Raw genomic sequence first — 15,966 nt, 5'->3', positions numbered from 1 at the left:
GGCAGTTAAAAAGCAGATTTGCAAATGGTTCTTGAATCTTGCAATTTCTGCTGTAAATGAACAAATCTAATTTAAGAGGATAAAGAAACTAAAGAATGGAGCCTGATGCTACCCACTCTGTGGCAGTGATTTTTAAAGTGAGAGATTTCATTTCCTCCTTCAAAAAAATTCTTGGGATTCAGAAGCTACTATGGAATTATAAAGCTTTGATAAAAATCAAGGGTTCACAACCTTCAAAAAGGAACCTATTAAGTAAAATACTCTATAGAAAGAATACAGTTTTCTTACAAAGCTACCCAATTTCAAGTTTGAAACAAAGTTCACAAGAGCTAAATGTGGCTTTTACACATACAAAGAAAGGAGACTAACATTCAAAATATATCTTCTCCCAGTGGGAAAAAATACTTGTATCAATAATTAAGACGTCTGAACAGAAAATTAGCACTAAAGCAGAATTTTATTCCATCTTTGAAACACAAAGGTTTACCCAGGAGCAATCAGTTTGGCCAAATCTGTGCAGAAATGTCCAAATATAAATATAGAAATGCTACATAACAATACACTGATTCTGTCAGTATCATGATACACCTGTAACACACACACTGTATTGTGGGAAACCCCAGGAGTTAATGATACACAAAGACAGATTATTTGAAGACTTGCTATACTAGTAATAAATAGGCATTAAGAGTTGCCCCAGTGTCCTATTTGCTTCTCACCCTCTCACTTTACAGCTGCTACTGAAGGTAGGGCTGGATAAAAAACATCTCCTAGCAACAAAATGGAGGGGTGCATTCTTCCTGGGGGACAAGAAAGAAAGAAAGAAAGAAAGAAAGAAAGATCTAATGGTGTCAAGTGATGATCACTTTGAAAACTAAATCACTGCTGGACCCCTCTAGACACAAAGTGTACAAGAAAGAAGATAAGATACTCAGCTGGAAAGGTTGTTCAAAATGAAATGAACTAAAGGAAATCCAGCCCTACTCCACTTCCCCTGGCCTTCCAAAAAGAAAGAGAGAAAGAATGTTAGCAATGAACACTCTTCTGTTTGCATGATGCTAGTGGCCAACGGATTATTTTCAATTGCTTTATTTTCAAATTAATGCAGCACTGGTGTGCAGTGGGGAAAAGAAGGTAGTGTCTTGTTCCTCAGTGTAAGCAGTAGGGAAGGACTCCTCCATACGACTCAAGAGAGTTAATGGGCTTGCCCACACATATCATCCACAAGGGTGTGAAATCTGAGAAATGCATCTAGTCCTCCAGCCAGCCACTGTGTATGGTATGCTGCAGTCAGCAACAAGACCTACCTGGCAGCAGAAAAGTGTGTACTTTATATACACCTATTTTAGATAGATAGATAGATAGAACAAATAAAAACCAAAATCTACATTTAAAATGTTACAGTAAAAGTTGTTTTATACGGCATGCGGGGGGAATGGGAGGGTGCTGGTAAGCGAAGAATGCTGGTTAACTAAGAGGGAGGGACTTTGAGTTTGGAGCAGGTGCGCGGTTGGGGTGCAGAAGGGGGCTCAGGGTGCCAGCTCTGGGGGCCCCTCACCTTGGGCAGCTCCCCACAAGCAATGACCTGTCCTGGCTGCTCCTAGGCCAAAGCGCAGCAGGCAGCTCTGTGCACTGCCCCGCCCAGATCGCTGGCTCTGCAGCTCCCATTAGCCGGGAACCACAGCCAATGGAGGTTATGGGGGCGGAGCCTATGGGTGGAGGCAGCGCCTCTGCCTAGGAGCAGCTGGGACTGGTCACTGCTTGCAGGGAGGCTTCTGAGATTAGTGCCCCCCCGATCCAGCACCCTGAGCCCCCTCCCGTATCCCAACCCCCTGCCTGCCTGCGCCAACCAGACTATAAACTGGACTTTCAATGAAGATCAGAGTTGCCAGTTTATAGAACTTTCTGGTTGGTGAAGCGCCAGATAAAACAGCTTATTTATGGTATTAAGGTAGCAAAGTCAAGCACTTAATGTTTAAATGTTACAATTAAGGTTTCCTGTGCAATCTTAATTTGTCCCTTTTTGTGCATATGTAATATACTACAGACATTTATTGCATGATCACATACTATTTTTCCATGAGACCCCTGTCTCAAGTGCACCTCACCACTCCCTAAAATACATTAGATGAGATGAATGTACAGACAAAGAACACTGAATTATGATAACTCTCCCTTTGTAATGATGATTTTAACCTACCTTCTGATCTACCACGTACCCCCATAATGTGACAATACCTAAGACTGCAATATGGAAGAATCCCAGGTTTATTTACTGAAATATAGTCTTCTAAAGCTGATATATATATAAACAAAGAAATATAATTAAAATCATGAACAAGTACAGGCTATATAACAGAAATCACATTAGGAGGTTTTGAGGTAGCAGATGTTACATTATATTCCTCAGTTACATGACAATCTAATGCAAGGGTTCTCAAACTGGGGGTCAGGACCTCTCAGGAAATCATGAGGTTATTACATGCGGGGTGATGAGCTGTCAACCTCTACCCGAAACCCCACTTTGCCTGCAGCATTTATTATGGTGTTAAATATATAAAAATGTTTTTAATTTATAAGGGGGGGGGGTCACACAGAGACTTGCTACGTGGAAGGGGTTACCAGTACAAAAGTTTGAGAGCCACTGATAATGTACTCCCCCCCCCCAAAGATGGAAGTGTCATTTTTAGAGAGGACAAACATAAGGAATTTTCCCAACCTCATGGTTATAGTAATAATAAACCTTATTTTGTATAATGCATTACATAGAAAGGAATTTTAAAAATGATTTTAACACATAATAATCTATGGAAAATTCTGTTCTCAGATAAGCACACACAATTTTTATTCATATTTGAATGCACAGTTATGCCCTTTGTTAATGAATTATATAATAGAACCTCAAAATCCACAGAATTAAAACAACATGCTAAATTTAGTTAATTCTTAGTACATGTGTACATGGTTTACAACATTCTTTTTAAGTGTTTCTTTTAGAAAGGGGAAAAAAGTGCAGTAAATGTGACTGCTAATATTGGGATATAATTCTAATTCTTAAAATGATTCCTTGCCTCCATCCTACCTTTTGTATAGTGCCTCCACATTAATGGTACATTTATAATAAGCTAACATTTGCAAATTCATGTATAATTATTTATGGATTGTGATAAATGAACGGGGTAGGGGAAGCTCCCTTCTATGGACACCCAGCCAGCTAGTAGCTATAAAATTGCTCTTAGTAGCTGTTCTCTACTTGCTTTACCTGTAAAGGGTTAAAAGTCTTACTGTTATGCATAGGTAAAAGGAAGTGAGTGGGCACTTGGCCAAAAGAGCCAATGGGAAGGCTATAACTTTTTAAAATTGAAACAACACTCCCCTTTTGTCTCTCTGTTGTTGTTCTTGGGGAGAGGCAGGCAGGGAGCAGTTATGCTGTGAAAAGCTTGGGCCAGATATGAAAAAATATTAGTATTATACCTAGAAACTACTCATCTAAAACTCCAGATATGTAAGTAGATTAGGAAATGTCTAGGAAGACATGATTAAGTTTATCCCTTTTATTTGTTTATGGCTTGTGGAGTCCTCTGTGCTAACCCCAGGAGTTTTTGTTTTGCTTGTAGCCTTTAAGCTAGATCTCAGGAGAGCTATTCTTGATGCTTACTCCTTATAATTGTTTTTTTCCCCCACATATCTAGCAAAAGCTTAAGTCCCAGATGCATTTTCTTCTTTTTTTTTTTATTAATAAAATTTACCTTTTTTAAGAATAGGGTTGGATTTTTGTGTCCTAAGAGGTTTGTGCACGTTTTTTAATTAGCTGGTGGCAACATCTGATTTCCTTTGTTTTTCTTCTCAGCTCTTCCCCAGATGGAGGGTGAAAGGGCTTGAGTGTACCCTACCAGAAGGAATTCCCAAGTTTGTCTTCCTGGATTCTCAAAGGGGTTTTGCATCTGGGTGGTGGCAGCATCTACCAATCCAAGATCAGAGAAAAGCTGTAACCTTGGGAGTTTAATACAAGCCTGGAATGGCCAGTATTAATTTTTAGAGTCCTTGTGGGCCCCCACCTTCTGCACTCCAAGAGTCAGAATGGGGAATCAGCCTTAACCGGTATGCTAAACTCTTTAAACATGTAAACGCTGTGTAAACGCCTAGTAACATAATTAGATTATTAAAATAATATATAGCAATTATAGAGATGTACATTTTTTCAAAGTGCTATTAAATAATTATCCTATTAACGCCCATATCACCCCTGCAACATAGGATGGCAAATATCCCTGTTTTACAGATGATGAAACTGGTGAAGGAAGTTTAACCAACTTGCTCTTGGTCATACAGTGACTGAGCAGCAAAACTGGGATTAGAATTTATTTTGTTACTCTATGTCAGCGGGGGAATGGTCCCACTATTGTGGGGAACTTTCCTGGCCTCTGCACTACCCCGGTGAAGTGGGCTGGCGAAAGGATCTGAGTATTTGCTCCCACCTCCTTTACCCAGAGGGCTCCCTGCCCTTGAGGGCTCCCCTTCCACTCTGCTGTCTGGAAGAGTCCTCGTAACCCCAACAAGGCTGGGCCCAGGATTCCTGGGGAGCTCAACCCCCAACCCTGCTGTGGTCACCTAGGACAGGGGCTTGGGTGTCCCCACTCCGGGGTACTTTCTTTGCACTGCGCACCTCCCTGACCCACTGATCACATCATACAATTTAAAGCAAATACAAGTTAATTAACAATTAATTTAAAAAAAGAATAAGGAAAAATGGAAAAGGTTAAAGGAAAACACAGCACCCTGCTCTGTGGCAGAGAACATTACAAACAGTCTCTCTGGAATGTCAGGGAAGTTCACAGTCTGTTCCTTGTAGGTCCCAGGCCTCCTTCTCAGGCCCTGGTTGTGCTGCAGGGACACTGCGCATTGGACACCTGCTTTGGCGGTGGCCACACACTCTCAGGCTCTGGGTGGCAGGGACCTTTCTCCCTAGTGTCACCCCCGCTCTGTCAGGGTTATGATCCCCCTCCAAGTCTGGCCTGCAGGGCCTCTTGGCTGAGGCGTCTCCCTGTGCTGGGCCCACTGCCCAGGGTCCCCCTCACTCTCCCGAGCTGCTCACCACACCCAGCTCCAGACTGCTCCAGCCCCAGCTCCACACTGCCTCAGCATGACTGCTGCTGCCGCTCTGCCTTCAGCTCCCTGGGCAGCTTCTCTGGCCTCTCTGGCTCCAGTTGCTACAGCTCTGCTCCCAGGGCAGGTCTGCTCTGCAGGCTGCTTCTGTGACTCTCTCTCAGCTCTCACCAGCTTCCTGGCCTGCTTGTCTGGCCCCTCTGGCTCTAGTTGCTGCAGCTCCCCTCCCAAGGCAGGTCTCTCTCTCTAGGCTGTGCTCTGGCTTTTTGGCTGCAGCTCTCCTCCTAGCAGCTTAGTTTAGGCCCCTGCTCTCTCAGCTCGGCCCCACTCCATCTGACCCAGGCAATTTCAGCTCACGAGGAGGACAAGACCCATCCTGGCCGTGTGTCTCTTTGATTAGCCTGCCCGCCCTGTCAATCAGGCTGACCTGGAGCACTGGTCTCTCCCCATTGTTCCTGGGGACTGTCAGTCTCAGAGGCCTGATTTGCCATCGATCCCTCTCCTTTTAGTGCTGGGAGCTAGCAACCAACCACCCCCACTGAATGTTAGTAAGGGGATAACAGTCCCCTTACATCTAGTAACCCTATTTCTTGCTCTCTTTCCCCTCCTCATTTTTTGTTACCCCATACCTAAAATTAGGCCCTGATCTTGCAGAGACCTATTCATATGCTTAACTTTATGCACTGCACGCAGGCTCAGGCCCTTACTTGCCAGAACTTTGAACTGGGGAATCTTGTCTTTCTATTTGCATTGTAAAACACCCAATAAACACTTGGCACTTTAAAAACAATAATAAAGACCAGAATGACAAATGAAACTAATACGCAAATGGGACCGAACTTTCTGAGCCCAGTCCTGTGGGTGGCTGAATGACCTCAAGTCCCTTTGTATAAATGATTTTGCAGGGGACGCTCAGCGCTTTGCAGAATTAGACCCTTTTTGACTAATTTTACTTCTGGCTAGTGGGCTTGGGTATCAAGTCGTTCAAAAACCAAAGCAACCCTGGGGCTCAGGTAACATGATAATAGGCACAGTATAAGAACTTAAATAGAATATAATAGAGAAAGGTTACAGAAAGACAAAACAACTCATAATTGCTCTCCAGTTCTATCTACTTAAGAGTCCATATCTCAAAAAATCACCCTTGCATGTGTCCTTGGTACAAATGACACCTCTTGCTGGATGGTGATCCTACTGAGCGGCTGGAATATACCTGGGAGCTTGAAATCTCTCTTACCCCGGCCTAGCTCATCTTAGAGCAGTTTCCTGAATAACCAGCACATGAATAGATTCCAAATGATATTCTTCAGCACATATATATAGCTATTAATACAACTGCTGCATAGGGTGATTGTTTGATCCAGCCATTCCTCATATTTCTAACTGCCAATTATGAGTGACACACATTTGGTTTCCTCCATGTGCCCAATTTACAATGAGCCAATGGCTGAACTCTCACAGTGGTGCCGCCATGCTGCCCATTATGACAGTCTGCAGCTAATGACAGAGTCTGAATAATGAGATCAGAAACATCTCTGATGTCTCTTTAGTGCCCCATATGCCACTTTCTCTTTTTTGTTGCATTTTCCACTTCTACACAGAACAGAAAAAGGACCAGATACCTGCTATCCTAGAGGATCGTTACAGCAGGCACAAAAGTGATTTTTTTACCATCCCTTCAGATAATTTCTTGAAACATCTTTTGTAATATTTACACCTATTTAGATGTTCAAGTGTTTAATTGTTATGCCTACAGTAAGATCAATGAGCCATGTATCTGCCTTTAGGAAAAATAAAGTTTAACTAATTTAGAATGTATTTTCCCTCTGCAAGAAGTTTCCATGACAATATATATCTAACTGGAACCTAAAGGGAACACTTAATTAGGTTTCAGATTGGGCTACTTGTCAAAAAGTTGATCAAGAATTTGGCAGGTAAGGGATGTCAGTTTGGAGACACTTGAGGAAAAACTCAGACAGAGCCAGTTACCTTAGTGAAACAAGATAAAACCTCCATTTTAATATGAATCAGGCTAGATGCCAAAACTGTATGACAAAACTAGGGCAATCTAATCTAAGCACGATAGCATTTTAGATTTGTGTGTGTCAAATGACTTCCTTTAAACAAATTATATCTTGAGTGAGAAAAACCAGATATGTTTTTAATATGTTTGAATTTTGAAAATTTGGGGGAAAATGGCAAAACTCCAGTTGACTTCAATGGGCCACAGTTTCACCCTTTATGCTGAGAAAGTAAGCTTGAAAGTAATGGTACAGAGTAAAAAATGGAATCCACAGTTCAGACAAGCAGGCCCTTTGAATGTACACAACTCTTCTATGCAATTCAATCTTGACGCGAAACTCAGTTGTGACATACTTTGTTTTGTGCCCACTGACAGCTAGATTTATGGTCAGATCCTCAGCTGATGTAAATTGTCATAGCTCCATTGACACCAAAGGACTATGCCAATGTACAACAACTGATGATCTGACCTGTAGTCTCAAAAAAATATAGAAACTCATTTGTACAATTGTAATCTGGTAAGGATTTGAACCCAAATTTATAGGGAACCCCAAGATAGAACCTTGCTGAGTGGGCCACAGGCTAGCACGACTGTAAGGATTTGTTCATTTACTCCCTTTTTGAAATCTAGGTTCACGTACAGAAATAAAAATGTTATGTTATTAACACTTCAGCTTCTGACATTTTGATTTGATCTTATTCTCCCAGTGTCACACATTATGAGATAGGCTTCTCAAGGTTCCTCACAGAACATTCAGTATGATACTGACAATAATAATGTCTTGGAATTCTAATTTATGAACACTCCAGTTTCTGCAAAATGATGAAGAGGATATTCTAAGCGAGACAGCTTAGATAAAAGAATTTGCAGTTGAAGTGCTAACAGCGTGTGACCCACTTTCTCTGCATATTTAATATAATGAATAGAGGTCAAAGGTATTATTTTAAATTATTGCTAAGCTGTTAGTAGGAGAGCTATGTAAACAAAGACATAGAACATTTCTATACTGAAGTTTTTCCCACATGCCACTCACCAGATATCTCCTCTAGGCACTGTTTGGCAGTCTTACTGTATGATAAATCCATTTTAGTAGGACTGGTGCAGGAGTCAGCAGGTGGTAAAGAGGTACTGTCATTTTCTGAGTGTGTTCTGAAATCAACCAAGAAGACTCATTATAACAGATGTCTGTTATACACACAGCAGTGGGAAATGTTAATTCAGGGCACAACCGGAATCTTTTTGCACAGTATTCATCTCACCAAAGGCATATAGTGAAAATATCACAAATGCTACATTCTATCCTAATTACATAGTGCTACATTCTGTCTTAAACTACACACTTCGCCAAGGGAATAAGGTCTTTACATCCCTATATAAACAACCTAGCCTTGGGTTAGGAACACAGGGATTAGCAGGGGCCCTTGTTTGCTTAATCTTTCCCTGACACAGGTAGGCAATATTCAGGCAGGGAACAGTCTAACCCCCAACTCAGTGACCAGAATAGCTAAGCCAGCATCTATGTATATGCGAGCGGTATGAAGCATAGTAATTTACTGCTGTTAAAGGCCAGCAGTAAATTATCCCCTGGGAGCAAAGGGGGAAGAAATGAATGAATTGTTACTCAAGAGGCATGTGTCTATCCCCTGGGGCATCCCTGGAGCAGTACAGTTTATACACAATCCCTTGCTTAGGGCTATCCAAAATCAAAATCTATCCCCAAATGTTCAAAGTTATGTGCAGTTTGGCTCCTCCTCATGATGTTACTGTTAGTCATGTGACCACCCAGCTCTTGGGAAATGCTGAGATACAGAAATAATTATATGTTTCTATTAGCCTGCTAACAAATGACCCATATTCTTGAGAACATATGTGAACTAAATATATGTAACTATTAAAATGTAATAAAGTACATTGTTACACTGTGGAGTGCAGTATTGGATACCTTTATTTGCCATTATACAGGGGTAAACTATTACGCAGTCAATATTTTCCAAGGGTTCCTACAATAGTTGCCTCCTCTTAGGGAAAATCTGCAATGTCTCAGAAAGCAGGATGGGGAAACTGCTGGTATATGATGACTGGTAATGGTCATCACTGTGTTTGTACATTAGTGGAAAAAGAACACAAAAACGGAATGGTGTGAACAGGATGCAACAAGACACAAAACTCCCTCTAAAAATCTTAATTAAGAGTTCAGTTCTGCCATCCTTACTGTCTGTGCTGACAATCATAAATTACATGGCAAAACACTAATTGCCTCTGATTTTTGATAAGGGCCTGCTAAAACCTTTTTTATATATATTTTCCAATTGTGAAAGCTTAAAATTATAGCAAAACTCCTAAAATTCCCATTTCCACAACATACTGTGGGACGCACAAGCTATTTTTTGGGGCAGTCCCAGCACACATGCCTTTCATAAGAGTAGGTGATAAAAATACTGGATGAATTTGAGGATTAATTTTAAAAGCAATTTCTTTTATGAAATAGCAACCCGGTAATTATTGTCCTACATTTACTTCAAAGTTGCATATTTAATGAATTTATTCAGCAACTCATTTAAGTGAATGAGGGAGCAGATCTCAAGATACAAATAACCAAACACATTTGTTTGAATAGAATTCTTACCTCTTCATGGTACTTAAAACTGTATTAAAGAGAAATATAAACACAAATGATAGCTTGCAACATGCATGGTCTTTGTAGTCAATTTTTGTAGTTTTGGGGAACTGTGAAGAGGCAAATATCTAACTACCGTCATATGAACTGTTTTTGATTCTTGGGTGTTGTTATTTCCTGTGTCACACTCATTAATTAATTAATACTGCAAGGATTCCATGGGCTGCAAGCATGGCATTCCCACTGACATCCCTGGTAGTTTTATACTTGAGGTCTTTCAGAATTGGGTCCCAAGTAGCAGAGTGACAATGAGGAATCTCACTCACCAGTAAAGACTATATGGTAACATATGAAGAGGTGAAAAGGCTCTTGCCCTGATGGGCAATTCTGTGTAGATAAAATGAGAACCACCCTAAGCATCCTCTTGCCCAAGCTCAACTCAAACCTTTTAGCAATATGACACATTTCATTTACAGAACCTCATCCTCCTCTATTTTCTTTGCACTTCAAAAACTTGATTCCAGCTGGGACCAGGAGTGGAAGTAGTGAAATACTGTGAGAAAAAACACTTGCAAGATTTCTACACCAAATTTACAGACCTCACTGGCAAAGTTGATTGTGGCATAGAAAACTAGGCACATGCCAAGGACTTGCCTCCTGGAGCCACATGATGACATAATAATCTAAGCTATCATTTAAAAATGTAATTATATTTCTAGTCTTCATTGTTGCAAAGAATAACTTCAAAACATGAACCAAGCATAAACAATACAGTGATGTCTTCTTGTTTGCAGTAGGGTGACTAGACAGCAAATATGAAAGGGGGGGGGGGAATAATAGGAGCCTATATAAGAAAAAGACCCAAAAATCGGGACTGTCCCAATAAAATCGGGACATCTGGTCACTCTAGTTTGCAGAAAGCCAAAAACAATAGCTCTGGAAGGTGTAAAGTATCTGCCCCATTTATCTGATTCAAAACTGAAAGTGTGGGGGCAATGTAAAATAATTTGGGTTTGCTACCAAAATAAACAACACAGAAATCGTACTGGCTGTATATGGCATTTTCATATTTAATTACATAAAACTTCAGTTGTTTTGACTATCTAAAGCGGCTATAGAATTTCCATGGAAGAATGCAAGGATCTTGCAGCAGAATTTAAGTTCAGCTTGCAGTGGAGTACATGAAGCCACCTATTTATTCTGGAAATGGGAGGCCAAGAAGGTATCTGCTTCAGAAGAGTGAGGAAGAGCAGCCACTTGAGCCGGGGAGGGGGGAAGTGGAATGTTTGGCTCCCACCACCACTAGAGCACACCAAGCCTCTGGAACTCTGGGGGCCTTTACTGACAAGTAGAGTATCAGAGAGGTAGCTGTGTTAGTCTGGATCTGTAAAAAGTGACAAAGAGACCAGTGGCACCTTATAGACCAGGGGTCGGCAACAGATGGCACGCGAGCCAATTTTTAATGGCATGCGGCTGCCTGCTGGGACTCCTCATGTAATTAAAAATCCTGCAGATGCGGCAAGCCGCAGGGTCTGCGGTCCTGGGCCGGAGGGCTGGCCAAGCGCAGCAAGCCGCCAGCCCCTCCCCCGCCTTCCCCCAGAGCCCTGTCGCAGTGCGTGCAGCGCTCTGGGGGCTGGGGCTGCGAACTCCCGTGGGGCAGCGTTTGGCTCCATGGAGAGCGTTTGACTTCGTGGCAGGGGTCCAGATGAGCAGGGAGCCTCATGGTAAGGGAGCTGGGGGGGGAGCGGTCAAGGGACAGGGAGTAGGGTGGGTGGGATCCCGGGGGGGTGGTTAGAGGTAGAGGTCTCTGGAGGGGGCAGTCAGGGAGCAGGGGGGGTGAATGGGGCATGGGAGTCCCGGGATCTGTTTGGGGGGTGGATAGGAGTCAGGGAAGACAGGGGACAGGGAGCAAGGAGGGTCCTGGGGGAGCAGTTGCGTGGGGGGCTCTCTGGAGGGGGTGGTCAGGAGACAAGGAGCTGGGGGGGGTTGGATGAGTTGGGAGTTCTGGGCGGGCTGTCAGGAGGTAGGGGTGTGGAGAGGGGTTGGGGCAGGCAGGGAGCAAGGGGGGTTGTATGGGTCCAGATTTCTGGGGGTCCTGTCAGGGCAGGGAGCGGTTAGATAGGCATGGGAGTCCAGGGGGTCTGGCTGGGTGCGGGGGGGGTGTGGATAAGGGTTGGGGCAGTCAGGGACAGGTAGGGGGTAGGGTCCTAGGGGGGGCAGTCAGGGGACAAGGGGCAGGGAGGCTTAGATAGGGGTGGGGTCCCAGGAGGGGGTAGTCAGGACAAGGAGCAGAGTGGGGGGGGTTGGGGTTCTGGGGGGGCAGTCACCCAGCCCTCTGCCCTGAGCCCTGCCCCCCCCCACACACACCAGCCCTCTGCCCTGAGCCCTGCACCCCACCCCCCCAGGCCCCTGCCCTGAGCCCTGTACCACCCAGCCCTCTGTTGACTCCTTCACCCCCCCCATGACCCCAGCCCTGACTGGCACCCCCACACATACCCAGCCCCCCTACCCTGACACCACCACCCCCCTCACATGCCCCCAGCCCTCTGCCCTGACTCTTGCACCTCCACATCCCCAGCCCCCCCACATCCCATGCACCCTGCACATCCCACCCCACCCTGAGCACCAAACGGGAGCCCTGCACCCCCACTCACATTCCCCCAGCACCCCTCACACCAAATGGGAGTTGCCCAGGTAAGTGCCCCCAGACCCAAACCTCCTGCCCCAACCCTGAGCCCCCTCCTTCATGCTAGCTCCTGGCCAGACCCTTCACCCACAGCCCTGTGCTCAGTGCACTCCCACCCTCAGCTTAGTGCAGAGAGAGGAAGAGAATGGGCCAGAACCAGGGAGAAGTTAGGTACCCACTATATGTGGGCAGGGCCAGGACCGCTGGGGTCCCAGCCACAGGCCCCACTCAGCCCACTGCCGGCCTAGGTGAACAGAACTCCAGACCAGCAGTAGGCTGAGTGGGCTGGTGGCGAAAGATCAACAATTTAATTTAATTTTAAATGAAGCTTCTTAAACATTTTGAAAACCTTGTTTATTTTACAATACAACACTAGTTTGTTCTATTATCTATAGACCCGTAGAGAGAGACCTTCTAAAAAACATTAAAATGTATTACCGGCACACGAAACCTTCAATTAGAGTGAATAAATGAAGACTCGGCACACACTTCTGAAAGGGTTGCCGACCCCTGTTATAGACTAACAGAATACCCACAAAAGCTTATGGTCCAATACTTCTGTTAGTCTATAAGGTGCCACAGGACTCTTTGTCACTTCTCAGTAGAGGCTCAGTATTTGGACCCTTCTGAGGACGCACTCTGCTGAGTGATGGCAGTGGGCACGCCGACCCATATATAGAATCCTCTGCCTGGGTGGGAGAAGCTGAATCCTTCTTTTTGGATGGACCCCTTCCTGCCCGGCCACAGAGGAAGAGGGAGACCCCAGCCTGTCCAAACAAGCATGGTAGCAGGCTCCTCAGTTACTGTAGTGGTGGACCCTGCACTATTGCTCAAATAAAGGGCGGGCCAAGGTATGGATGTGGGGGCCACATATGTGGGTGTCCCTAGAGCTCAGGACTGCTTCAGTCTGGCCCTGCCTATGGGTTCTGATCAAACATTCAGATATTCCTTTGCTTAGTTGGAGCATTTTAGTTCCACTTGTTGCTAACAAATATCTTCAGCAGTGAAGACTGGGGAAATCTGCATTGTGAATGATAAGTCTTTTCCAGTACACTGAGAGAGGTAAAATCAATGGAACCGTACTAATACCTGGTGTAACTCCACTGACTTCTCTAGAATTACATCAGGGATTAATTTGGCCCAATATCGGCAGGCCAGCACACAGACAATTAAATGACTTGCTCATTAACCTTAAATTAAAACCTTAATTAACCTTAAATATTACTCCTCCATCCCTCTTTATATATAATTCTTGCACCCCTGTGTTGAGATCAAAGAAAGCAAATGGAATTGCAGGTGAGTCAAAGCCCCACCACCGACTTATCTTCCAGCGCTGAAAATTTGCAATGAAGGTTAATTAGTTCTAATTAAACAACTGTCATGAAAACAGGATAATCTCCTTTCTGCTTTAATCATAACAATAGGAAACAACTTTTACCTCCAATTAGTCTTCAAATTCTGCCCTCAACTACATCTGTGAAACCCCACTAAATTTTGATTAAACGAAGAGCAGAATTTGGACCTCTGCACACAATAATGAATATCTTTAACACAGTCAGTAACTTCCTGTTTTTAATGGAATATCCACCCTTTGATAAATCACAGATGACATCTGAAATTTTATTCTTGACATTCCGAAAGATTCCATATGATGATTTTTTTTCATTTTTCTGTTGACAACTCCGAGAGGTGCAACTGCCTTGGCTGGGTTTTATTGATTATTTGATCTAAGGGCTAGGTCAGCATTACAACTATACAAATATATATATAAAAGAATAATCATTAGGTAATAAACAGCAGGCAACTGAAGTATTGGGCTATAGCTTTATCTGAGAAATTAGCCAAAATGTTTACTGTAATCTTCCCCCACACTCTTTACTCTTATTCTCTCTTTACCTGCCATGTTCCTTTGTAAGCATTGGCCTTTCCTCGTGAAGTAAAGATGTGCACAGAGGGAGCCATTTCAAATACCTTCGTGTGTTTTTGTTGAAAATAACGCATGTAGTGGGCAGTGTCACAACGCTAGCTATGATTGCAAGACTTTGGTAATTTGCCATCTTCATCTCACAACAGTGATGTAAATGGCAGAATCAGATAAATCACTTCTGTGTGTTTCTGTGAGTTGCCAATTAAAAACAAAAAAATGACTTGCTGTGTGTTTAGCGCCACAATCTATCGTAAGCTTTTTTATAACCAATGTAATATTACTAGGACAATGGGTGCAACTGAAAACTCAACATTCACTATCACAGTTGGTGACCACAGTAGTTTCTTATCTCTAAAACAGGAGACACTGTGGTACTGGCAAGCACTGCTGATTGGTAAATATTGAGTTGTAAAGAACCTCCACTGTAGCTAAAGGCAGTAGCTCAACTCTTCCCAAAATACTACAGCTAGGATACAAATCTCCTTAACAGTCCAGTGCCATTAATTAATAATTTCTCAGTGCCTATGGATGTTCAACTCTACCTTAGCACCCACTTCCCATACTCCACCTATCTTAGCAGTACAAATCCCATATAACTGCAAACCCTTACCAGTGGTCTGCTAACAAAACGGTCTGAACCACTAAACCAGAAGAGAAGTAGGGAGCAGTTTTTAGTAAAGTAGCAACTGTTTCATTAATTAAATCAATACTGAAAATCTTACTCCAGACAGTGTGCTGAGGTGTAAATGTTTTCCAGACAGTCCTTCATTTAGCAACTAGTCTAACTTCAAGAATATTGTTATGAGCCAGATGAAACTTTGTAATGAGTTGAGTTAAAACGTCGTTCAAACAGATGTGTGAACAAGCTCTTCGTTTAAGATAGTTGTAAGAGACAGTTAAGGTGCAACATCTAAAACAAAGCCTAATAGAATCTGCCCCAAAACTAGCACCATGTGGACAGATGGTTCCATTGGGGTGTCTGTGGAGGTGTGTGTATGTGTATTTATATATGTATGTACAAGTGGAAACTGAGAAAGAGAAGGACAGAGAGAGGGACAGGCAAAAAACTCCAACCTATCCCTCTCATGACCCATATAAAGTGTAAGCAATGATGTTGTAAAATCCTTGACATTGTGGGGCAAGATTAAAAGCCTTCCCTTTTCAGTCTTGTCTCTTTCTTCCCTCTCCCCTGCGACTGTATCTCCATTGTGCTACTTTGCTCCCGTCTCTATCTGACCTCTTAACAGCACAGTGAAGGCAAGTAAAATCCCATGGCCGAATTCACTGAATTTCAGTGATGGTGTAATTTACACCAGTTTTGTAGTCCCCTCAGTGTGTAAGAAGCTGTAGGCTAAAGTACCACGAGGACTATTTTAACTAACTGTACACCTACTTAGACCCTTCTATTACTTTTCCTGCTACATCCCTCTCATCAAGCCTTTTGACAAGTAAACTACACCTGAAGGTAGCACAGAGAGTGGCTCAGGCTAGCTGCCTGAGTACGTACCTAGGTGATCCCAGTCTGGTTTGTATTCTGGTATCTGACCCAAGCCATTGCTCATGCTACCCCTGTCTACACTGCTATTTTTAGCATGCTAATTTGAGCA

At 43.3% G+C, this 15,966-nt stretch overlaps 1 protein-coding gene across 9 annotated transcripts in view; it reads right to left on the bottom strand.

Annotated features, from left to right (window-relative positions):
• The window catches only part of NAV3 (neuron navigator 3), an 859,499-nt gene that overhangs the window by 167,237 nt on the left and 676,296 nt on the right, over positions 1-15,966 (bottom strand). For all 9 annotated transcript variants that reach the window (XM_075066761.1, XM_075066765.1, XM_032798953.2 and 6 more), the window contains one exon: positions 8,163-8,278. In XM_075066761.1, coding sequence (XP_074922862.1) covers positions 8,163-8,278 — 116 coding nt within the window. The remainder of the gene's footprint in view (positions 1-8,162; positions 8,279-15,966) is intronic.

The sequence above is a fragment of the Chelonoidis abingdonii genome, chromosome 1 (assembly GCF_003597395.2).
Source record: "Chelonoidis abingdonii isolate Lonesome George chromosome 1, CheloAbing_2.0, whole genome shotgun sequence".
Classification (NCBI taxonomy): Eukaryota; Metazoa; Chordata; order Testudines; family Testudinidae; genus Chelonoidis; species Chelonoidis abingdonii.
This window is presented reverse-complemented; position numbering and strand designations above follow the sequence as displayed.